At 42.8% G+C, this 24,953-nt stretch overlaps 1 protein-coding gene across 5 annotated transcripts in view; it reads left to right on the forward strand.

The window, feature by feature from the left end:
* Positions 1-24,953, forward strand: part of SPATA13 (spermatogenesis associated 13) — a 77,407-nt gene that overhangs the window by 46,892 nt on the left and 5,562 nt on the right. For 2 of the 5 annotated variants that reach the window (XM_035114273.2, XM_035114275.2), the window contains exons 3-10: positions 1,621-1,974; positions 6,335-6,479; positions 15,674-15,810; positions 16,081-16,260; positions 18,909-19,094; positions 19,760-19,939; positions 21,274-21,506; positions 24,351-24,480. In XM_035114273.2, the coding sequence (XP_034970164.2) occupies positions 1,621-1,974; positions 6,335-6,479; positions 15,674-15,810; positions 16,081-16,260; positions 18,909-19,094; positions 19,760-19,939; positions 21,274-21,506; positions 24,351-24,480 (1,545 nt within the window). Of the gene's footprint in view, positions 1-1,620; positions 1,975-6,334; positions 6,480-10,914; positions 12,720-15,673; positions 15,811-16,080; positions 16,261-18,908; positions 19,095-19,759; positions 19,940-21,273; positions 21,507-24,350; positions 24,481-24,953 lie in introns of those variants that run through there. The other 3 variants (XM_035114281.2, XM_035114278.2, XM_035114282.2) reach the window with 2 other exon arrangements.

Consider the following 24,953-nt stretch of genomic DNA (forward strand, 5'->3'; position numbering starts at 1 on the left):
TTTGATGAAATGGCCAAGTAAAGTATAGTACTTTGGGGCCGGGCCAGCCAGCCTGTAGGGTCAGAATGTTGCCTGATATCTTGTACCAGGGTTTTTTATTCCATTGCCCAATATAGTGAAGATGAGAGCTGTCTTCTCCTGGCCTCCATCCCGCTTCTGCCATATAGACTGCTGCAAGCATTGCTGTCTTGAGAGAGGAGCAGCTTCCTGTTTTTTAATTGCTATACTTTTAGGATAACATGAAAAACTATTTATTTTGTAACTACGGTAATACTGAGGGTTGCAATCCAGTGGATCTGGTGTGGTTAGTACAAAAAGAAAAAAGAGAAAGGCTCCATAGTATAGATTAGAAGACGTTATGGAAGATCAAGGTTTTAATGCTCTGTGAAGGAGAAGTAAATTATCTGCAAAACTGAAAGGAGTGGGAGTCTACTTCTCATTTTCTGTAATGGCACCCTTCAAAGTGACAAATGTCAGTGTTAAATAGTAATTGCAAAATAATAGTAACTTCAGACACTGGGGTGCATCAACACTTTTACTTCTATCAATTTACTGGTAGATTCATTTGTATGTATGCACTTCTTTCTTTTGTCACAATCTGGACAGTAATGCCTCCGCCTTCATTTACATTGGAATTTTATGTGTATGTTTGACCCACTTTCATTGTGGAAACAAACAATGGGAGCTGTATCTGATCTCTCTTTCTCTGAAGGAAATCACCTTCAAACCGTTTAAGATTTAACCTTGTGCTTAGGTTTCATTGCGGGCAGCTCTGCTGCAGTTCTGGACTAGAGGGCAACGTAGCAGCCCTTTGCTTTCTGCTCACAGCATCATAGTCGTGAGTTAACTTCCACCTTGTTGCCTATTGCAAGCAATGATAGCACCTCTGGCAACTGCATCCATTATGGAGATGCAGGCAGCCACCCTTTCCCAGGAGACGGAACTCTCTGAAGGCACTGTCCAACAGGTGATGCTCCCTTGGCAACAGTTCATGGTTTGTCTAGAGTGGGATAAACGATGAGTTGGGGCATAACACAAAGCCAAACAATGGCTTAGCTCACAGCAGCAAAGCAACAGAGGAGGAGCAGAGCAACTGTGATCTGTCTGGGAGCCCCATATTTGTTTATTTGCAATAAACCATGGTTTGGCTTAGTCTTTTGTGCAAACTGGTGGACTACAGACAGACCAATGGTCTGAGTTGGTTTACAGCAGATTCCTATGTTTCTCGCTTATGAACAATTCTTTGTGTAGGATTTTAACTTTCCAATTGTTGTTTATGTGGTTCCATTATATGTATTGCTCTAGCCCTGGCATCCCCAAACGTGGCCCTCCAGATGTTTTGGGACTACAATTCCCATCATCCCTGACCATTGGTCGTTTTAGCTAGGGATGATGGGAGTAGTAGTCCCAAAACATGTGGAGGGCCAAGTTTGGGGGTGCCCGCTCTAGCCACTGTATGGGATGAAGGGCAGCTAATAACTTGAACAAATAAATAAGCTCCAAATGTCTGGAGGGCACCAGATTGGGGAAGGCTGTGTTGTGCCATGTGAAGGATATACGGTAGCTTATTACGTCTTTTAAGTGCTTTTGGTTTATTTGACCTGTTCACGTTTAAATAAGGTTGTTACTGATGATCACTGGAAGAAGGCCCCATACCAGGATGAAGAAAGAACAGACACTCAAAAGGTCACACCCAGAAGATGGGGCTCTGGAAAAAGATCCCGCCCTCGGCCCCTCTCAGATTACGGCCAGTTGGCAATTAGGAGTTTCTCAATACCAGAAGATTCCGTTGCTATGGAGTCTCAGAAAATGGATTGTGTGGATGCTGACATTGAGCCCGGATCTCCTTCTGCTGAGCCGGGAACCTGTATGGTAGCCAGTCAAAGAGCACGTAAAAGAAGACCCATCTCTGTCATTGGTGGGGCCAATTTCTATGAGAACCAAACAGAAGAAATAACAGACCTCCTTACACAAGTAAGACACAAAATGCACAATCAAAAGATCCTCCTCCTCCTTCCTTGCCTGTAGCCTTCAAGTTAGAAATTAGTGGACACCTCCTTTTCCTTCCTTCTGCTTATCCCAAATCACAATCATTCTTCTAAAAAGCATGACATCAGACTAATACTTCTCAATGGATGATTGTTCCTTTGTGGTGTACACTAACTTTCCCCCTTTCTGGATGCTGATACTTGAGGCTTAGAAATATTTATATCTCTGTGTATATCTGAATATGACCTATGTAATCAACAATACAGGTTGTTGTTGCATATAAATTTCAGTATTAACATGTATTAATTGTGTTTCTTAGGCCTTTGAAAGTGTTTATTAGTTTAGAAATATTTATGGGCACTAATTCTGGCATTTGCCCAACAACCTTAGGGAAATGTGCAATAGAGTTATTAAGACACTCTCCTATAAACCAGACTGTTAGAGATAGTGCCTTGTATCTAGGACTAGTGACTACAAGGCTTGTGGCACCTTAAAGACTTAGCACATTTATTATGGTATAAACTTTTGCGAACAGAATGATACATAAAAAGATCCTATAACCATGCAGGCATATATCACCCCTGAGTACTAACAACCTACCAATTAATTTATTTTCCTGCTATTCATTCAGAAGAAAAACCAAACTGACAGACAACACAATAGTAAAATCTAAAAAACAATCCTAAGAATATTACCGTATGTAGCAGACTTCAACATTTACAGACCCAAATCCACATTTACAGACCCAGATCCACCACGCATGTACCCAGGGACCCATTTCTTCATTTTGTTATGGTATATTTGTAGAGCCCACCTTAGATCATGCCAGGACCCACTAGTGAGTCCTGACCGATCAGCTGAAGATGCATGTATCTGATGAAGTGGGCTCTATAAAAACATATGCCACAATAAATGTATTGATCTTCAAGGTGCCAAATACCTTAAATACCTTTGTTATTTTTGCTACAGCAAGCTAACATGACTACCTGTCTCTGGAGTTAGTACTAGGTGACATGTTGGAGAAAGGACATATGTGAAATTTGACTCATGTTGACTTCTGGTCCAGTTGTGTTCATATACCACTGTGGGCTTAGCTCTGTCCTGATTCAGCTTTTCAAACTCTTATCACTAACCAACACTTAGGATAGCTTGCAGAAGTATGCCAAAAAGTTCATCCCATGGCACAATCAGAAGTCGACAGGAATTCAGTGTGGGCTAGCTTTTTCATGCACAGGCTGAGATGGTTGTGTGAACTGGGCCTGAGACATGAATGAGCTCCTAGGTTATTTCTCGCCAGATATGGCTGCAATTATATCTCTGCATACCAGCAAAGAATGTTACACGCTAATCAAAGTGACATTGACCTAGCTAAATTTGAATACTGTAACATTTTTAGAGGTTGTACAGAAGCACAAGTCCCACATCTGCCTCTATCTTGGAAAAAAGCAACATCTAAATTTGCCCTTTCTTCCTGGGAAATGAATAGATAGTCCATCACTACCACAGTATAAGTGTGTATTTTGATCCATCTTTTAAAGCTAGGAATTTAATACTTCTCTTAAAAGATGGTCTGTAAATAGTTGGGTTGTGACTCTTTAACTAGGAGCCTTTTTTGCTGTACTGACTTTGGTTCAAGTTATACAAAGTATAATTTGTAAATTAATGAAGTTTGAACAGAATTAACTGAAATTTCATTTTCTAACATTCTGGAAACTTTAAAAAGAATGTTCCCTATTTTTATTTTTCAAGTGTTCTGACATACAGACATTTCCATTTCCTTTTAGAATAATGCCTCCTGCTGGGAAGCTCTTTAACAGTGGGAAAAGGAAACATTCATACAAAGATACAGCCATCTCACTAATTTAAACCACGATAGAGAGCTGTATTGTTTCTTATGTGAAAATGAATGGGTTTCTAACAGACATATTATAAATGCGTAGAGCTTCAGATGTGCCTTTAAATATTCTAAAAATAAAAAAATTGTCTTGTTCTTCCTTCATGAAAAAAAGTTTTGCTTTGGAAGGGCCTTTGCATGGCATCCAGAAATTTTCACTTTGGCATTTATTAATTCTCTTGTGATGGGTCTTTGGCTTCATACTTTACAATAACTCTCATCACCAGATTGTCATGAAAAGGTTACCAGAAATGGAGCCTTCTTACTATGGATGTGCCGGGAATGTTGTTTCACTGTTTTTTTGTTTTTTGTTTAATAAGCTTTCCAGCAAGGCGAGATATTTGTTTTCCTCCCTAATCCAGATTTTCTGCAGTGTATTTAAGGGGGAAATTCTTCATACTTGTGATTTCTCCTCCACATAGGATGCTATCCAGAGTTACTGTTCCTGACAGCGTAGTCTATTCTGAGTCTGACTCTGGGCATATCCACACTTAACTTTCCCTGTTCTTTCCAGGCATGGTCTGTGATTTAAAGCTCTATATCTGAGCACCCCACCCCAGAGCTTTTCCTGCAACCCCCCCTTTTAAAGCTCAATTGGAGCAAACGCCAATCCGTGGTAAACCCGAATTGACATTTGCTACGAATCAGCTTTCAAGAGCAGGTTTTTGCTGGTCAAGGTAAAATAAATCAGAGCATTAAAGCATGGAGCCTCGTGCCTGGAAAGAGTGGGGCAAAAGGTAAGTGTGGATAAACCCTTTTATATAAGTATCACCCATATTTTGTTCTCATTGGGTAGCATTCAGCAAGTCTGCCAGTTGTACTGGCAATTTTAAAACTTATTCTTCTTGTAAAATTCTACTTTGCCGAAATTCTGGAGACAAATTCAAAGGTACTGGACCACTTGGAAGGTAGGTATATTCTTATTATTACTGATGCTAAGAACAGGAATCAATTCTCAAGGCTTGGATTTTGTTCAGCACAAATGTATTAAGTACTTAAAGAAGAGTTGAAGTGAAACACTTGCTAATATCCTAAGTACAAACAAATTCTCAACAAGCAATAAAATAGCTTTTTCTTGAAAGTAAGAACCACTGAAAACTGGTATTAGTTGTTTTTTTTAATTGAATTGTTCGGTTAGATAAGAGAATTGAAAGAGATTTCTATGAATCACTATATCACTATGCATTTAAACAACAATAATAAAACAGAGCAATCAAAGAATTGCTTGAGGGAGATTTTTGTTAAGATGATATTTTTATTTATGAGAAATCAGAGGAGGAAACACACCAGCTCCAGCTCTAGCAGACTGTCAGAAAACCCAAAGCAAAGCCCTTGTTGATCTATATTTTATTTGCTTGGTTATTCGGTGCAGGGAATGCTCTGTCCTATAAGAATCCTTGTTTCGTGTTAGAGGGTCAACTAAAGGTTTCCAGAAAGGCAGCATTTAAGTTTTGATAACTAGTATAGCCTTCTGGGAAGGACTATGTGCTTGAAAGGCTGTGAAAATGTGAAGAAGAGAGTAGCAAATAGAGTTTAGTTTGGAGGTTTTTAATGCGAAGTGTGACTGGGAGCAAACACTTTAGAAAATGCAATCAAGTAAGGGGGAAAGGCAAAGAACAGTATATATTTTATTATATTATAATATAAGAAAATAATCAAAGTGCTTACATTAAACACTTAAGAGAATCAGTTGCAAGAAATGTGTTACTTAAAAGTGCATCTATAAACCTAATCAGTTCTTTTTTATATAAGGAGGAAGATAGAGGGGCCCATAATAAGAACCCAGAGACCTTTTTCCTTCCAACTTTGCTAAACCTCTAAAGGCAGCTTGTTCAAGTTTTAACATCACCTGCAGGTGGTCACCAGGGAAAGAGCTTTTTCCGTTGTAATGCCTTAGCTCTGAGTGCTAGTTAACTGAGTCAGCCAGCCATTCCGTCCTCTGTAATACGCCATTCCATTCCATTCGCCTTCCCCCTGGTTTTTTGTTCTTCCCAACAACTGTTCTTCCCAACAACAGCACACATTGGGCTGTTTCTCCACCCCCTTAGGATTTATTTCCCCTAAAATGGGTTGTTGTTTTTTGCTGGGGGGGAGGGTTGAGAAGAAGGCATTGCTTCTGCAAACCTTGTGGTTTCCCCAAAGCCTGCTGAGACAGATTATGGTGATGATATTAATTTTATTTTTACCCCACCCATCTGACTGGATTGCCTCCGCCACTGCTTTGCATAAGCAACAACACTCCCCTCCAAACATCAGAAATAGAAGGAATGATGGACGTTTACAATTACATGGAACGCTAATGTTGATTTACTGCAGTATAGTGCTGGGAACACTTTTCTTTTGCCTATGTAAACTACTTCATTTCTAAACAGTGTTTTCTGCACAGCTTGGTTGGACTTCCAGGTAGATTTCTTTGGTAACAAGCTTTCTTTGTTCGCTTTCTTTTTTTAGCCAGTTGCACGCCCTCCGGTACCAGCACATCAGGTTCCTCCTTATAAAGCTGTCTCAGCCAGATTCCGCCCCTTTACCTTTTCTCAAAGTACACCCATCGGTCTGGATAGAGTTGGATGTAAGCGGCAAATGAGAGCATCCAATGGTGAGTTTCACAGATGTTTGAATAAGATAGGATTTTTGTTCTCCAGCTGTGTTTATCAAGCAAGCCAGCCCTTTCTTGGGATAAGGATGGCTTTCCTAACCTAGTACAGTGGTACCTCTACTTACGAATGACTCGACTTACAAATGTTTCTACTTACGAATGGAGCTCCATCCGCCATCTTGGATGCTGTTTAGATAGGTTTTTTTTTCTACTTACGAATTTTTAGATAGGGTTGCTCCGACTTACGAATTTTTTCTCCCAATGCATTCCTATGGGATTCGACTTACAAATTTTTTCAACTTTGGAATGCATTAAATTCGTAAGTAGAGGTACCACTGTACACTTTACAGTGGTACCTCGGTTGTTGAATGTAATCCATTCTGGAAGACCATTCAACTTCCAAAACGTTCAACAACTGAGGCGCAAAGGGAGGCCTGCAAAGTCAATGGAGAAAATGGGGAGGGGGACGCAGCAGAAGCTGTTCAACTTCCGAGGCATGTTCGAAAACAGAAGCATTTACTTCCGGGTTTTTGGCATTTGAAAACCAGAATGTCGGCTTCCGAGACACTCAGAAACCGAGGTACCACTGTATTGTATTCCACTTGCTTTTGTACCACATCACCCATCATCCTTGCCTGGTTGGGACCAATGAATATTCGGAGTCTGATAGTATCAGGAGGGCACAGGGTTGGGGATGGCTGCTGTCACAGGCGCGGTAGCGGCTACTCTAGAGTAAAGACTCCTCACGACGTTGCCTTTTCATGCTTTTATTCAGTGCAAACTATTTACAGTGCAGAGTCAGTACTATGTACATGTTGTCAGTCTGGGCCAGAACCTCCGAGTGGAGATTCCCGCGTTTTCCTCCAACAAAGTAGCCTGGGAACATTGAATCTCCGCCCCCGCCGCTTTTTGCGCAATTCCGGTGTTGGCGGGAGCGGTCTTCTGGTCGCACTTTCCCTGCTTCCTACTTCCTCTCCTGAGCGGAGTCTTGGCTCTGCTACCCTACCTGAGCCATGCCCTCTACTTCCTGATTCCCCGCTGGAGACATCCCCCTCCCCGCTCCCACTGGCGCTGGGAGACGAGCTTGTGCTTAAGATGGGAGGGGGCTGTCTGTAGCTGCTTTCCCTCACAGCTGCTTTTAGACAAACTCATGGAGAAGCTTCTCAGCAGCCATGATAGTTAAGTGAAACATATTTCAGTAGCAGTATCCCTCTGAATACCAGATTCTGGGGATGCAAGCAACTTGAAGAGGGCTGTTTCCTCTCTTCCCTGCTTCCTAGAGGCATTTGACTGGCCACTGTTGGGATCAGGATACTGGGTGAATTCCCAGTCCGGTCCAGCAGGGCTCTTTCTTTGTGCTCATGTCTGCTGATACAGAAGGACAAATGGAGATATCTTCATGGCTGGGCAGCCACTTTCAAATGACAGAGAAATGCAGATTCTTATCAGCAAGAAGGGTAGAGGCTTCCATTTAATGCCTGGCTTCTTGCTTTCCGTTACAGCCAGCGGCTTTCAGGAAGCCACGTGACTTCTGTGGCTGTTTGGTGCTGTTTTGTGTGCAGCAGGGGCCTCCAGGGTTTGGTTCTTTTGAGCTGGTCAATAGTGTAAGGATGTGGAGGCTGGAAATGTCTCAGCTAAATGACCGACATAACTAAGCTGCCATTGTCTCTGAAAAAGAAACAAGACCAGAGTTTTGCCAGTCATAGAAACGCGTCAGACTGGTGTTGAATGCGCTTTATGGATGAGTGGAACGTTCTTTCAGTACCAGATATTACCGGTATTTATTTTTTAATAGGCAATCCCAAATGCAGGAAGATAAAAAGGGCAAGCCACACATATTAGGAATATAGGAAGCTGCCTTATACTGAGTCAGACCACTGGTCCATCTAGCTCAGTATTGTCTGCACTGACTGGCAGCAGCTCTCCAGAATTTCAAACAGGAGTCTCTCCCAGCCCCCTGGAGATTGGACCTGGGACATTCTGCATGCAAAGCAGATGCTCTACTACTGATCTATGACTCTTCTTCTTTTTAAATGCTTTTTATTGGATTTTAATATATAGTCACAAACATCAAATTGTTTTAAACACATTACAGAGATTATGTGCTCAGACATAACTTATACATATCTGTGCCTGTAACAAAAACAGACTAAGAAAATACTACAGTAATAGTTGGAGAAAGTAGGAACAAATCTATAAATCATACAATTATCCGTTACATAAACAGAGAATTTATATGTGTACCAGTGCACTATTATAAAACCGTCAGCTTTAACTGTTCCCTTATTGCGTTAGGGAAGGGATCAGCAAGACTATATACAAGTCTTATTGTATTAACGAAATCCATTTAAATGCAGAAGGTGGGGTTTGACCATGATCTGTCTTGTTTACATGGTACCTTTTGTTGCGAACGGGATCCGTTCCAGAGGCCCGTTCACAACATGAAAAGGCCGCATCCTGAAGTGCTGCATCTGCGCACGTGCATGATGCAATGCGGCACTTCTGCGCATGCGCGCACGTTACGGACGCACCAAACTTGGAAGTAACCCGTCCCGGGACTTCTGGGTTTGGTGCGTCCGCAACCTGCAGCAGACGTAACATGAGGTATGACTGTAAAGTTAAACCACACTGAGATGAACTGCTTCTTTTTACTCAGACCTCAAGAAACCCATAATTTATACATTAATTTCTCTAAAAGGGCTGTTTCTTATAACCTTATTGTACCAGCATAGGATATCTGCCCCAGCAAGGTCCCTCCAGAAACAGGTAATAATAATAATAATAATAATAATAATAATAATAATTCATTTATACCCCACCCATCTGGCTGGGTTTCCCCAGCCACTCTTGGCGGCTCCCAACAGAATATTATTATTAATAATAAAAGCAATAAAAGATCAAACATTAAAAACTTCCCTAAACAGGGCTGCCTTCAGATGTCTTCTAAAAGTCAGATAGTTGTTTATTTTCTTGACATCTGATGGGAGGGCACCACTACCGAGAAGGCCCTCTGCTGTAGCATGCTCAGAAGGGCAAGTTGGGGGGAGGGTATATCATGGTTGCCTGTAATTGCATTGATTTCTTGGGAAACAGGACGAACTGTGGCTCTTCTTCATTCTGAGGTCTTTATGCCGGATGGGCACAGTACAAGCACTGGAAAAATACAAGTCAAGACCCTGCATGTTGCACTGGTGTTGCTATTCCCCATGCTGAGGAACAGCTCTTTACAGAAATGTGCCACATTCAGCTGTGTGAAAGCTGACATTTCAGCTCTGGGGGTGGTATAGAGTCCTATTTCTCTCTCTGGGACCCCATCTCTCGTATGCCACAGAACAGCTACGCTGTAGCTAAGATGTAAGTCAACAGGATGCAGAATTACTTCCTGTGCTTGTTGGTGTATGGCAGACGTAACATTGTTGAAGTGGTTGAGGTGGTTTTGTTATAGTCCCACTTGCCCACAGCATATGCACGTTTCCCACCTGCCCTGCTGTAGTCTGGGCTTAAATTGGTTTCATAGGCTTTTGGCACCCCTCAAGCTGGAACTGAGAAAACCTCAGCTCCTCCTTTCAGAAGAACCAGCAAGGCTCATTTAGCAGTTCAGTTCTTGTGGTTGCTTCCTGGAGCCATGCAACTCTCTTTACCCCCCACCCCTCACCCTAAAGCAGTTATGCAACTGATTTAAGGGGGAAGGGTTTTTTTTAACAAGATGAATGATGAACGTTATCTGAAGTAAGCCAAGGTGGAAAGAAGCCTCTTCCTTATAGTGCCTTGCCTTCAGATTCTCTGCTAAGGGAGCTTGCCTGGTGCTTACCTACGTGATTTTGGTGCAAACACTTTCTGCCCAACATTTTAAACTCCTGTGATGCTGTTATTCAGCTCCTGAATTTTTCTTATCTCCAACTATATCATATGCTGTGTTAGCTGCTACTTTATATGCGCCCGTTTAATTGTTCTTTTTCTGACATTTCCATCAAGCTGTCTGTTTTAGTGTGGCTTATTAGGTGCCTTCATTGTACTGTTTTGGACAACTACCACAGGTTTAGGCAAGCCTATTCAGACATGTCATTAAGTATAATAAAGTGCAAGTGTCTCTGCGTCCAGTATTCCCTGTGTCCCTGGGTTTGCGCTACTGCACATGTGCCCCACGGACACAGGGATTGGACGCAGAGACTTGGAACACACACTTGCACGTGTGCTCTCCCCACCCACCCCACCCCTCTGCCTACCGTTTCCCTCGCAGTCCTCAGAAGAATCGCGGCCTTCTCCTGGGCACCCGCTGGCCAGCTGGGCTCAGCGGAGCGCCCCAACGAAGTGGCATGTTCTAGCGCCCGTTTATTAAACAGGCTGAATGACACTAGTTAAGTATATTTCTTTTTTAAAGTGTTGATTGTTTTATATATATATATGCATATGCTCTTTTAAATATATGTTCTTGTCACTATCTTTAATGAATATTTCATACTATTTTATCTAAACAGCATAGGGTTGTTTTTTTTTAAAGTGGTATATAAATCTTATTAAATAAATAAAAATAAAATGACCTGAGTACACTATTATCAGATAATCTGTCTATAATCTGGGTGGGTGGAAGAGACCTTTGCTGGTACAAAAGCTGCCTCCCAATTGGTGCTTCTCTCTTTTGTGGGGTAGCTATGCTTGCAGCATCTGGTCTTAGCTCATGTTGGATTATAGCTCTAGCTCCTGGGCCTGGCTCTGACTAGACCTGCCTGGAGACTAACCAGGAGACCTACTCGGGAGATGCCTTCTCCCTGGTACATGTCTAGCTGCTGTACTTAAAGGTAAAGGTAAAGGGACCCCTGACCATTAGGTCCAGTCATGACCGACTCTGCGGTTGCGGCGCTCATCTCGCTTTACTGGCTGAGGGAGCCGGCGTACAGCTTCCAGGTCATGTGGCCAGCATGACAAAGCCGCTTCTGGCGAACCAGAGCAGCGCACGGAAATGCTGTTTACCTTCCTGCCGGAGCGGTACCTATTTATCTACTTGCACTTTGACGTGTTTCAAACTGCTAGGTTGGCAGGAGCTGGGACCGAGCAACGGGAGCTCACCCCGTCGCGCGGATTCGAACTGCCGACCTTCTGATCGGCAAGCCCTAGGCCAGGCATCCCCAAACTTCGGCCCTCCAGATGTTTTGGACTACAATTCCCATCTTCCCCGACCACTGGTCCTGTTAGCTAGGGATCATGGGAGTTGTAGGCCAAAACATCTGGAGGGCCGCAGTTTGGGGATGCCTGCCCTAGGCTCTGTGGTTTAACCCACAGCGCCACCCGCATCCCAGCTGTTGTACTTAGGCCACGATATAAGGAAGCAACCTCGACTATTGAAATAGCGGATCAGAAAAGGGAGCAGGAGAGTAAGCAGAAAAGGCCTTAAAAAACTGGAGAGGGTTTGGCCTGTGGGGTCCGCTGATAATATTCAGGCCAGCTGGTACTGCAGATTTGATGACATCTTTCACCCACAGCACTCAGCTTGTCAGGCATCCCAAGGAAGCAAGAGGAAAGGCTCTGGAGCATTGAGAGAGAGCATGCACACAGAGCAAGCACAGTGCCATATAATCACCTACAGGGAATACCTGCGAATTTCGCATTTGCCATTTACATTCTGACATAATGTTCTGGCTGTACGATTTGCACCATGTGATGCATTTTATTTTATTTATTTTTACATGGGGGGGGGGGGGGAGAGAGAGAAGACTCCAGCAATTTGCAAAGGAACCTTGGAGTTAACAAACAAACAAACAAACAGCAGGAGGGTTATATTTGAATGCACAGCAGAAGCCTAATTCAGAATAACAAGAATAAATCTGCACTATAAGCACTTAAGTCCTGAGCTGGCTGTGCATTCAGCATGTGCATGAGAGCTGTGTGTCTGCTTGGGGCAGGTGTCTCTTTTTTATAACTTCCTCCCTAAGGGTACCCCATGATGCCAACAAACTCACAGCTACGCTGAACAGGGAATGAGCTGTCAGTTTCCAAGTAGCTCTCTCTCTGTCCTGAACTGCAGAAACAGAAGCTGAAAGCGATGAATAAGCTGTTTCTGCATTTCCAGTCGATTGCAGCCTCTCCCTGGTCCTCCGTGTTTTTGCTTTTTTAAGGACTAAGCCTTACATATTAAAAACCAAGCTGTGCATTGTGTATGGTTTTTGTTTGTTTTTTTGGATGGCAGGATGGTAGCCAGAGGGGAAATGGCCCGGTTTTGGAGCATGGAGAGCCTTCAGATGGGTATGTTTGAGTAGGAGATAAGCTCCATTTATTTTCTATGGCATTTTATGTTTTAAACTCTTATAATCATGGGGCTTGACTTGGTTATAAAATAATGCTTATACTAGCAAGACTAGCAGTTGGACCAGCACAGGAAGAATAAGATTAAGTACTACATCGACTTTTGGATTTTTGACATTCCATTAGAGAGATAAGAATTGCTCATTCATGTCTGCATTGCTTACTCCAGGCAGTAAACAATAGAGAAATGGCTACAAAGAACAAGAGATTATAAACTAGCTATACAGAATCCAAGCTTACATATTGCAAAGGAAGACTCAACTCCCTGTTGGTTGTTTTTAATAGGTGCTTCCTTTTAAAATATCTGCATATAAGTATTCACAATTTACTGTGGCTTTAAAAAAGAAAGTGGGGGATGAAGCTTTCCAAATTCAGCCTTAGGCTGTGTGTTCTTCATAGATATTTATGAGAGTGGTTTTCCAGTGTAAAAATGTGCATTCTTGTATAAGTTGTTCAACTCATTTATGTCTGCAATACTGTATTTTGGGAATATTTCCTAAAAGGGAAATTTAGGAATGCTGTTATGATATAGTTGGAGATTTTAAATAAAGTTTGAAATTAAGAAATAGTGTTGATCAGAATAGACAGACTTGCCTTCCTAAGCAATGAGGTCTAGAAGGTAAATCAGCTCACTGTTTAATTTCAAAAATTAGAGGTCTTCCTTAAAAAAAAAAAAGTTCACATTTTTCAAGTTCTAAAACCAGGATGTGGATAATATGGGTGCATAGAACACCCTTTTTTCTAATGCTGTGTCATCATGAGAACCTAGTGGCCAACTTTTTGGCATACCCATAGAACTGCCACTCTAACATAGTCAGTACTAAGCTCTTCTTTGGTTTGGTGTGGTTTTGCCTCTACACCAGCCTTTGCTAACCTCCAGATGTTATGGACTACAACTCCCATTAGCCCCAGAACAGTCAATGGTCAGGGACAATGGAAGTTGTAGTCCAAGCATATGGAGGACACTGCTTGGTAAACGCTGGTCTTAGACTATTGAGTCTGGGAGCCAGCAACCATATAGTTATAGCAAAGCAGGTAATACAGGCCTGGCTCTCAGTCCCTCTGCTCCTGGCCTTAGCTTTCCTTGAAGTCCAGCTACCTGTGCTTCTTGTTGTACCTGTGCTACAGGTTGTGTCCATCCATGATCTAGCAAGTCAGATTGTACTCATTCATTGCACAGTTGTCTGCTAGGATTTGCACAATTGCATGCTAGTAGAAGGCAAGAACTCTTCTTATTGGGATTACCAAAATCCTATATAGTATGATAATGTGATTTAAAAAGTCACATTCCTCCATCCCTTGAGGAAAAGGGAGTAGAGTTCTCTAAGCTACTTGCTGTCACCCATATCCATATCTCTGCTTGGTACGTCTATGTAGTTCTACAGTTGAGTTAACCATCACCCTTTCCCAGCTGGAAGCCTTTACAGTGCTTACACCTCTGTACAGCTCTGTTGGTCCCGCAAAAGCAAGTGTGGTGTAGTGGTTAGAGTGTTGAACTAGGACCTGGGAGGACAGAGTTCAATTCCCCATTCAGCCACGGAGCTCAGGGTTGACCTTGGACAGTTATAAGTCTCTCAGCCTAACCTACATCACAATGTTGTTGTGAGGAAAAAATAGGGATGAGGAGAACCAGGTTATCACCACCTTAAGCTCCTTGGAGGAGAAGTGGGATATAAATAAAACAATAAATGAAAATAAACAAGTTCTATCTTCTCTACCACGGCACTATGGCAATGGTCTGGTTCAAAGCATATTATCTTCCCAACTTCCTGCATGGGCAGGTGTCTGTCAATAATTACCCTGGAAGGGTGTTAGTTTTGAGGTTTCATTAGTTTTGGCTTTTTCATATAATGCCATGGCTGCTTTTGATAACTGATTGTTTTAGCTGTAGTTGGCTTTTAGGTGGAAGACATATACATTTAATTGCTTTTCTTGAATGGTTTTCATGAATAACAAAGGTAAATATAACAACTCTTGTTTTCAGTTCATAGAGCTATTTACATTTGATGCCCATTTGATGCCTATTTACATTTGATGTCAGTTACATTTGATGCCCATTCTAAATGTTCCGTGCTGTGTTGGGTAGAAAAGTCATCCACAAAAGCTTTAAATACACAAATTAAACAGAGACCCACTTCTGTTTAGGAGGGGGAAATGGTGGAGTTTTTTTATTTGTCAGTCTGCATGATATAAAGGGATTCAACCCAGTTGCCGTTTCTGAGTGGTACAAAAATGACGTGGTAGACAGAGCAGGTAAAATTCTGGACTGTATCACACTTTAGGTAGGGGCAATTCCACCAGCTTGTCCTACAATAGTAACATAGAACTAATTATTCAAGTGCAGATAGGTAAAATAGCACTGCCCACACACAAAGAGAGAGGTATTAGCAGGCTTCCCAAGGTTTGCAGAAGTACAAAAATATTTAGGTTGAGGGGGAACATGACCCTAAGTCAGGGGGAAGGGGCTTCAGAAATAGCACAATGAGGACTAAGTATGCCCAGTAGCCATGGGATGTTGACCAGCTGTTTGGAGAGAGGACTGGAAAACAGAGAGGGAAGTGGAATGGAATGGAATGGAATGGAGTATCATGACAGAAGGCATGGCTGGCTGGAACACTAAACAAGGAGCACTCCAGACTTTCAACTGCAAGCCTCATTGGCTCTGTATAATACGTAGATTTTCTCTTACCGTATGTTCAGATTTTTCTCTGCTAACATTTCTCTAACATTTCCCTTCAGACAGATGATACTTTATGGTTTATTCAAGTGGATATGAGAAGCTGTAAATCAGGCTCCATGTCTTTTTATTAGTATGATTTTTTTATTTATTTAAAAAGTCACAGAGATGGGCTTTGACAGTACATAATTTCTCAATATTTCACTGTCCCTGCCAGGTGCTACTGATGGAGGTACTGAATCTTCTGCCTTAGTGGATGATAATGGTAGCGAGGAGGATTACAGCTATGAGGACCTCTGCCAAGCCAGCCCTAGGTACTTGCAGCCCGGAGGGGAGCAGCTAGCCATTAACGAGGTAAATGAGGCAATGACTTTGGTGCAAGAATCAGATCTGTGGGCCCATAATCTGCTTTTCTTCTTTTTGGAGAACTTCCAAATTACAAACTGTTTATCTTCCACCATTTTGAAAAGCAACCGTCTCCATGGATAATACCTAGAAGCTTCAGAAAAGTGGCTTGATATCTCTGTTGCTGCAGGTGTTGCTTGTATCTACACGTAGTTACTTAAATTTGTCTTTGGCGATCCCTACCGAATCCTTGCCCTTCACAAAATGTTTCTGTTTCAGCTGATAAGTGATGGGAGCATGGTCTATGCAGAGGCACTCTGGGATCACGTGACCATGGACGAGCAGGAATTGGCCTTCAAAGCTGGGGACGTCATCCAAGTCCTTGAGGCTTCCAACAAGGATTGGTGGTGGGGCAGAAATGAGGAGAAGGAAGCCTGGTTTCCGGCAAGCTTCGTCAGGGTGAGTAAAGCGAGAACTCAAGTTATTTTATTTTTCTTCCGGAAACTACTGAACCACCTCTTTACGCAATATTGTGGTCTTGGGCGGCTGGTGCATTGCTCAAGTTTACTAGTACTGCTTCCTTTCCCACTGCAACACGTAGATTGCAGTGATTATTTTCAGTCCTAATTTTCTGGCTTCATCTACGTCAAACTGTTAGAATCACTGCTGTCCAGAATGCCCTCCTCCTCTCCTTCCTTTTTCTTGCAGGTTACAGTCATTGCTTTTGCTATACAAACTGCACTGTGACTACAGGGGGACTCAGCAGGTGCATTATCTGCAAGGCTCGCTTCTTACAGTAGGCTATCCTTTAGTTGCCATTGTTGTTTGCACCCACAACCAAGTATTTTGTGGAGGAGAAGGAATCAACTCAGTGAATCCAGCAAAAGCTGGAGGAAGAAATTCACATAGAGCATTTTATTTCTCTGTCCTTAAAAGTGATTATAAGAATATAGAAACTCTTGTCACAATCTGATTCCTGTTTTAAGAAGAGATTTATATTCCACTTTTCAGGTCACGTGTTCTTTGCTACAATGAAATGCAACATACATATTAAGTTTCAATTAAAAATAAGGCCACCTGAGCCTCTAGAAACAGCATAGAATTAAGGATTACCCCTAAGCTATGTACTTGCTCTCTCAGGGGGAGTGTTACCCTGTCTAGAACAGGCCCAACGTCCCAGTTCCTGATTCTAAGCACCATTGACCCACTGGACCTCTGTCTTGTCAGGATTTCATTGGCCTTCATCCTGCCCATTGCTGCCTCCAGACCCTGGTTCAGCACCTGAACTGCCTCTCCTGATTCAGATGAACTGGAGCGAGAGAGGGAGCTGAGTGTTATCCACATATTGATGACACCATGCTCCAAATCCCCAGAAGGCAGCATGGGATCCGCCTTCATGTCTGGTACCGAGATGTGTGAGCCTGCATTGTACTTCTGTTTCTGTAATGATATAAATGGGTAAAAGAAGAAGAAAGGGCCATGAGTCAGTGTTTTCAGACTGGTATCGCCCTTCGTCCATGTGGCCTGTAAAAAAAAAAAAAACCTTTACTGAATTGCCCAGTTTTTGCCAGTGTGAGAAACACATGCCAGTCTCTCTGTATTGATAACTACGTGGTTCAAATCCACAAAGTGTTACACGTTTGCACACACTGCAGTCCTGAGGACCCCTGAGTGCATTGCTCTCTTCTTACAACAACCGCAGTAAGAGTTAACCATGATTTCAATCAGACAAAGGCCGAAACAAACGTCTGTCTTCCCCCACAGTAATCTTTTGAAACGGGCAGCACAGTTTCTTCTGTGCCAGCTCAATACGCAGCCACTCAGCATTCCACACTTCCTATTCTTGGGGCTATTTCTTTTTTAACTTAAGGCATAAATAATTTATCACTTTAAAAAGCCTATTGCAAAGACCAGCAGAGTTGGTATAAAGGTTGAAAGGGTTCTCTATAAATGATAGGTTGATATTAATTTGTTTGATATTGCCCATTCCCACGCAACCTCTTAATGCTCGTTTTTAGATGGCTGTGATTAAAAACCTCTACCTATTTTCCCTCCTATTACACTGGAGAAAGTCCAATCCGATGCATTTGCTATAAGAGGTGTGTGCTGCACATAAAATAAAGGACTTCCTTGCCTGGAGCTTACACCAGGGAGGGGAAACATGTGGCCCTCCAGATGTGGTAGGATTCCAACTCCCGTCATCCCCAGCCAGCATGGCCAAGGATCAGGAACTGACGGGAATTATAGTCCTGGAACATCTGGAGGGCCTCATTTCCTCCACTGGTTTAAATGATGAAATTCTTCTCAGGGGACCCTGTTCACTGTAATAATAACTACACCAAGCTGAGCAGAGCCAGGCTTGTAAATGGTAACTCGCCAAGTTAATCTGTGTTGCATAAGACTATCTTCTAAGTTGGTTCTTTGGACTCACTTGACTACATATTATGGGCAAGCTGAACGCTGAGAAATCCCAGTTAATTTCAGTGGGGCTTTTCTGCAGAATATATAGGTGGCTGCCTTGTGCCAGATCAGATTATTTGCCCATCTAGCCTGATATTGTCTCACCTGAGAGGCAGTGGTTGGTCTGCAGAATATCAGGAATATTTCTATCACCTGCTGTCTTTTTAAAAGCAGAATGCCAGGGAGCTTGCCTAAACATTAGGAAGAACTTCCTGACAGTAAGAGCTGTTCGGCAGTGGAATTTGCTACCAAGGAGTGTGGTGGAGTCTCCTTCTTTGGAGGTCTTTAAGCAGAGGCTTGACAGGCATATGTCAAGAATGCTTTGATGGTGTTTCCTGCTCGGCAGGGGGTTGGACTGGATGGCCCTTGTGGTCTCTTCCAACTCTATGATTCTATGATTCTATGACCTTCTTCATGCACAGCATGGACTCTGCCACTGAACTGTGGCCCCTCTCCAACTGTATGGAACTTTGAACCATACGATGTAACATAGGCACAAAGGGTTATCTCCAGGGTTGTGCCAGGAGGGCTGGGTGCCCACCCCCATCCACAGCATCTGTTCTGGAGGTCCCACAACCTTCTGGATTGCTCTTCAACTAAGCTGTGCTTCCTCAACTCAGTTGCTTTCTCCTCTCTTACAATTCCAGCTGCGGGTCAACCAGGAAGAACTTGCAGAAAACGGTGGCAGCCTCCAAGACGAAGAACCAAATGCAGACCCTGTGAAGCACCGCCAAAAAATTGCTGAAAACAAGGATCAGATGAGAACAAATGTGATTCAGGAAATAATGAACACGGAGCGGATCTATATCAAACATCTCAAGGACATCTGTGATGTAAGCTGCAAAATGCTGGAGAGGAGTTCCTTTGGGGGGGGGGAACACCTGTGTTTATCAGGCACCATAGTTTGCTACCTTATACTGGGCTAGGCTCCTGGTCAATCTAGCTCAGTATTGTCTGTTCTGACTAGCAGTGGATGTCCAGGGATTCAGGCAGGGAACTTTCCTAACCCTTTCTGCAAAGCAGACACTCTACCTTTGGGGCATGGTGCCAAACTTTGTCTTCAGAAAACTCAAGGTGGGCATATGCTGCATTTCTTGGGTTGCTGCAGTACTTCATTTTCTTGGCCTGGGAAATTTTGTGCAGCTCCCTGGCAGCTGGGTGTTGTTTGCTGTTTAGCTGCTTTCTTGGGGCACTTGTTATTTGCTTTGTCTGAATGGCAAAATTATGGCTTATATATAGGATTTCTCTGTGAGCGGGTGCTCTGGTCTTACTGTCAGATTGGTTCTACTATGTGCTGGAATTCGGACCATGCAACTTGGGTTTTGGAAAACTTGTATGGTTATTGCTCCTCATGAATAAGGATTGAAAGGGAGAGACAAGGAAGTCTTAAGATGAAACTTTCCTTTGTTGACTACCGAGCTTGATTATTCGATGCAACATTTTATTTTCAATCTCTTCATCTTTGACAAACCAAAGAGTCCTGCTCTGTCATTTACAGGGGTACATTCGGCAATGTCGGAAACATACAGGAATGTTCACTGGGGCCCAGCTGAGCACCATATTTGGAAATATTGAAGACATTTACAAATTCCAAAGAAAGTTCTTGAAGGATCTAGAGAAGCAATACAACAAAGAAGAGCCCCATTTGAGTGAAATAGGATCCTGCTTTCTTCAGCATGTAAGTTGGGTAATTCTAATGTATTAAGTTGATTAGCTAGTGAATGTTATGCCAGAAATGCAGTCATGTGAGCCAGGGCAGCTAACAGTGTGATAACACTGCAGAATTAAATGCTAGTATAATCCTTTTAAGGCCCATAGATTGCATGCACCCTTAGCCCAATTATACACACAGATATGGGGTGGGTGGGGTGGGGTGGGTTTTTTGGAGAGATAGGGTAGCATAAGAGAGTGAGAGAACATATTCTACAAACCTGCAGTGCTGCAAACTCCATCCCCTTTATGCTTTGGTTATGCCCACCACTGACCCCTGTATCAACCCTCCATCAGCTGCATCACCTTCCATTCACAGTTGCCCTTCATAGCAGAGAGAGAGATTCCCTGCCTCTACCGTAAGGCAGACCCTCAGTTTTACAATACCGCCATCCAAACAGGCACTGTTGATTCCTTCACATATCGATATACTGTCACAGATGTCAACATCACACATGATAGTTCTTTCTGGAGCAGCTAGGAGAAGTCTCAAAGTTAGTTTTCTGTTCCCATGTAAGATCTTTACAGAGGAAGGGGCTGTGATTGGCAAATGGATGAGAACACCAAATGGATGAGGCTTTCAGCCTCCTATCACCTCAAAGTTAAATTCTCAGCTCTTTTTGTGGTCTGGCCATTTTTTTTTATTATTCTACCCCACTCCCACATCCTCATATGAACCACCCCAGGTGCCTGATGGCATTGGGAAATGTGTAATGTGAATCAGTGGTATACAGGTGCACTCTGTGGCATATTTGGGAGACACTGTTGCTGCGGAAATCTGAGAAATCTGCAACTGAATCTGCCCTAAAGACCAGGAGAATGGGCCCCGTCTTGTTCCTACATTCACTGAGAAATCTTTGTGATGGTTTAGGTCAGGCGTGTGGAACCACTTTTGTCTGGCAAGCTGGATCATAAAGTGGCTACCCTTCTGCAGGCCACTCTCAACAGGTGACAGAGTCCACTCGCCTGTCAATCACCTGCTGTCATGTGACATCAGTTGTATCTGGGCTTGCTTTTGGTGCTGGATTTGAATTGCACTTAATGTAAATTATGTTGCAAAGGAACAACTGGGAGTGCCCTCCTAAGACAAGGGCTCTCGATTGTTTCTTGGCAATAAGGTTTGTATTTGCAGCTATTTAAATTCAGCACTTAATGCAAGCAACTCTGAGCAGTTTCAAGGCATGTCGAAGGGAGCAATTGGAAAAGGGGATGGCTACAGGAGTGGGTGTGCCAGTCCCTTCCTTGATATTTTAACCACAGTTTTGCTTTTATTCTCTCCCTCCCCGCCCCACCCCATTTTAGCAAGAAGGTTTTGCTATCTACTCTGAGTACTGCAACAATCATCCCAGTGCCTGCATTGAGATGTCTAACCTGATGAAGCAGGGCAAGTACCGCCACTTCTTTGAGGCTTGTCGCCTGCTTCAGCAAATGATTGACATCGCCATTGATGGTTTCCTTCTCACGCCTGTTCAGAAAATCTGTAAATATCCCCTGCAGCTTGCAGAATTACTCAAGTACACCACTCAGGAACATAGGTAATGCGAACCTTATGTTTTTGCCAAGGGGACCTCCCCAAACTCACTTCCAAACTAACTTACAGCAACTACCGCCCTCTCATTCTGCTTAGCTCATTCTCCTTAGCCTAGAAAAGAGATTATTGAAAGGCTTTCACATAGATGGTGAACTAATTTTGAGGTGGTTGTTTTTGCTCCAGAGAGGAGGACCAAAACCAATGGGCTGAAATTACAAGAAGGATTTAGATCAGGGATAGCAAATGAGGTGTCCTCTAGATGTTGTGGACTACAACTTCCATCAGCCCCAGGCAGCATATCCAGTAGTCAAGGATGATGAAAGTTGTAGTCTACAACATCTGGAAGGTCTACCACATTGGTGGTCCCTGCTTTAGGCTAAACTATGGAAGAACTAGTTCTGCCAACACAAGCTGTTCCAAGGGAAGAACAGACCGCCTTGCTAGGTGGTAGACTCTCCTTAATTAGATGTTTTTAAAGCTACCTTTATTGCTACCTTTAGTAATGTAATAGTTGTATTTCCTTGGACTAAATAGATGAATTTTGAGGTTCCTTCCAGTTCTGTTACTCTGTTTCCACAAACGCTAGCTCAGATTTGTATATCCTTTTCAAATATGAGCTATCAGTGACATTGGAAGGAGGCCAATACTGCTTCTGCACCTGACGAGTGGACAGAAGTGGTTAAATTATGTTGATGAGTAGCTTCTGCATATTACCTGGCAATGTCTACTTTATTCAACATGATTCCCTGACACAGCATCCTTCAACCACAAATCACTTCAGTTTTTCTTGGCCCACAAGAAGTCAATGGATTTGGCTATTTTTAAGTGCAACTTTTCTGTTTTAAGTAGTTTATGACTCATAACCTTATTGGTTGCGATATGTTTTTTGCCCTGTATGTCTAGTACAAGTTCCCCTATTCTTAATGTAGAAGAATATATAAGTAGTCAAATAAAGAGGAACATGATTTTACAGTAGTGCAAGGACATAAGATTAAAAGTAGTAGACAAACACTCATGTAGTTAATTATGGCCTTCAGTTACGTATTTATGGCCAGTATCTGCATGCATTTCCTTTAGGGTAGGGTTTATTCGTCACTGTCTTGGGCAGGATTTTTGTGTGCTTTTAGTTTAACATTTTCACAATAAAAGTGCTTCTGTGAGCCTGGATAATATGAGGACAGCTGAATCCTTGTGAGTTTAAAAGGTCAGGCACTACATATATGGGGTGACAGTAGCTCAGTGGGGCTGCCAATCAGAGTAGACAACACTGCGCTGGATGTCCAAATAATCTGACTGGGCACATATTAGCTTTCTGAAACAAATGAGGGGAAAATGCAAACTGTGCATTGTCTGTAGTCTGTTGTCTGGGCTTACAGACAATGATTGCAATGGTCATGTTGTGGTTTTCCCATCTGTGCACTGCGTGGGTGTGGGTGGAACTGAAACGTAAGTGCAGGACGACATTTGCTGAGGTGGTACAGTCCTCTCCCAGGAACCCAGGAGGCTGATTGTGTGCTTGAGAAATTCCGCATCTCTGTCTGTCTGCATATGGAAACTTAACATGACAGCTAGAACTGCTTTTAGCACTTTCAAACTAATGATACCCTCTGTGCATGCAGATATGATAAAAGTCCAGTAAGAGTACTGCACTGCCTCAGCTGTAAGACTGCGTATCACATTTGCCTTCAATTGATGTTGATGTGTGGTGGCCAGCAAGGGGAGACGGTCAGCAAAAACCTGCTCTGAAACCTAAAATTAACGTGGAGGGGTCTGGACACTGAGGCAATCAAGCATGTGATCCCATAAAGTTTTGGTTTATGTGCAATCAGTCCAGGAAGTCACACTGCTGATGCCACACTCTCTTTCAGTAAAGTAATCCCTTTCATTAGCTCTATTTTTCCTCCCAGCCTGCTCCTGATTCAGCTGAACAGGACTCTGGTGGGGGTGGGAGCTCCTTTGTTGTCTGCTTCCGTCCTCAACTTTCTCCTTCTTCTCCTTCTCCAGTATTTATTCATTAATGTCTTAGAAATCTCCACGAAAAGGTTGATCCTAGCATCATGAAGAAAATAGGCCAGGGCACTCCCCCCCCCCAATGGAGTGGTTCATTTGCATTCTCTCTCTCTCCTCTCTCTCTATAAATAAATATATATATATATATATAGAGAGAGAGAGAGAGAGAGAGAGAGAGAGAGAGAGAGAGAGAGAGAGAGAGAGAGGCTTTCACCAGCCTGGTGCTCTCCCAATGCTACAGTTCCTACTAACCCTAGTTGTTAATGCAAAGTATACCCCCCTCCTGCTCGTCACCCCCTATCATTCCCCACAGGCTTCTCTCCCTCCCTCCCCCCCTCTCTCTCTGTGTTAAAACTTTCATTTAATAGAAATGTTGTCAGACAGTTTCTTATGGCCTCAACCTTTATATCATACAAAGCTTAAACCTAGGGTAATGATTGCATTATTAACTCAGACGAGGGGTATGCTCAAGCCCAAAGGTTAACAGATGTTTTTATCCTCTTAAGGCTTAGAGAAATAGAGCTAGGGCACACATGGCATTTGAAATCCTGGTTTATCAGCAAACTTTGGTTAGTATAACTATGCTTAAGGACCATGCCAGCATAAGCCTGTACTGTGGTTGGGAAAAGTCAGAAGTAAATGATGCTATTTATACTGGGTTTGAATTCCATGCACCTTAATGTTCACTGTATCATGACACGAGCACTGCTTTTCTGAATTGTACCCAAACCCTTGTGGCCTGGCGCTCTCATTTCCGCTGGTGTCTAGCTGCATGGCTCTCACAAGCCGAGTTCGAAGAGGATGAAAAGACTGACCCATGCCTGCCTTCATTTTGCAGTGACTATAATGATATAAAGGCAGCATATGAAGCCATGAAGAACGTAGCCTGCCTGATCAATGAGCGCAAGCGAAGGCTGGAAAGCATAGACAAGATGGCCCGCTGGCAAGTGTCCATTGTCAACTGGGAGGTAAGGGTGCACTTCCAGGAGGTTTTCATCTCAAAAGTCACAGACGGTTAGATCCAGTCTTGGGATTAGAATACATCCATTATAATCAATGGGACTTAAGACAGGCAGGGGTGGCTAACCTGTGATCCTCCAGATAATGTTGGGGTTTTTTATGCTTGTCTCTTTAACAATTGGTCAAAAAGTGGTTTACAGCACAAAACAGAACTAATAGGAACAAAAAGTATAACGTATAAACCCAATTGGTCAATCAACACACTAAAACGAATCACAAAAAACAACAGTTTATGGATTCTCAAAGCAGCATCTCAGTGAACAGAAATGTCACAATCAAAACTGCCCAATGGTATAGAAAAGTTTTTCTATACCATTTCTTCAAAAGGGGACATTTGATGGGGCCGAACTAGTCTCTAGGGAGAGGGCAATTCTACATCAATGGGGCAACTACTGAAAATACATTGCTCCATAATGTTAGG

This window comes from Zootoca vivipara, chromosome 4 (genome assembly GCF_963506605.1).
Source record: "Zootoca vivipara chromosome 4, rZooViv1.1, whole genome shotgun sequence".
Lineage (NCBI taxonomy): Eukaryota > Metazoa > Chordata > Lepidosauria > Squamata > Lacertidae > Zootoca > Zootoca vivipara.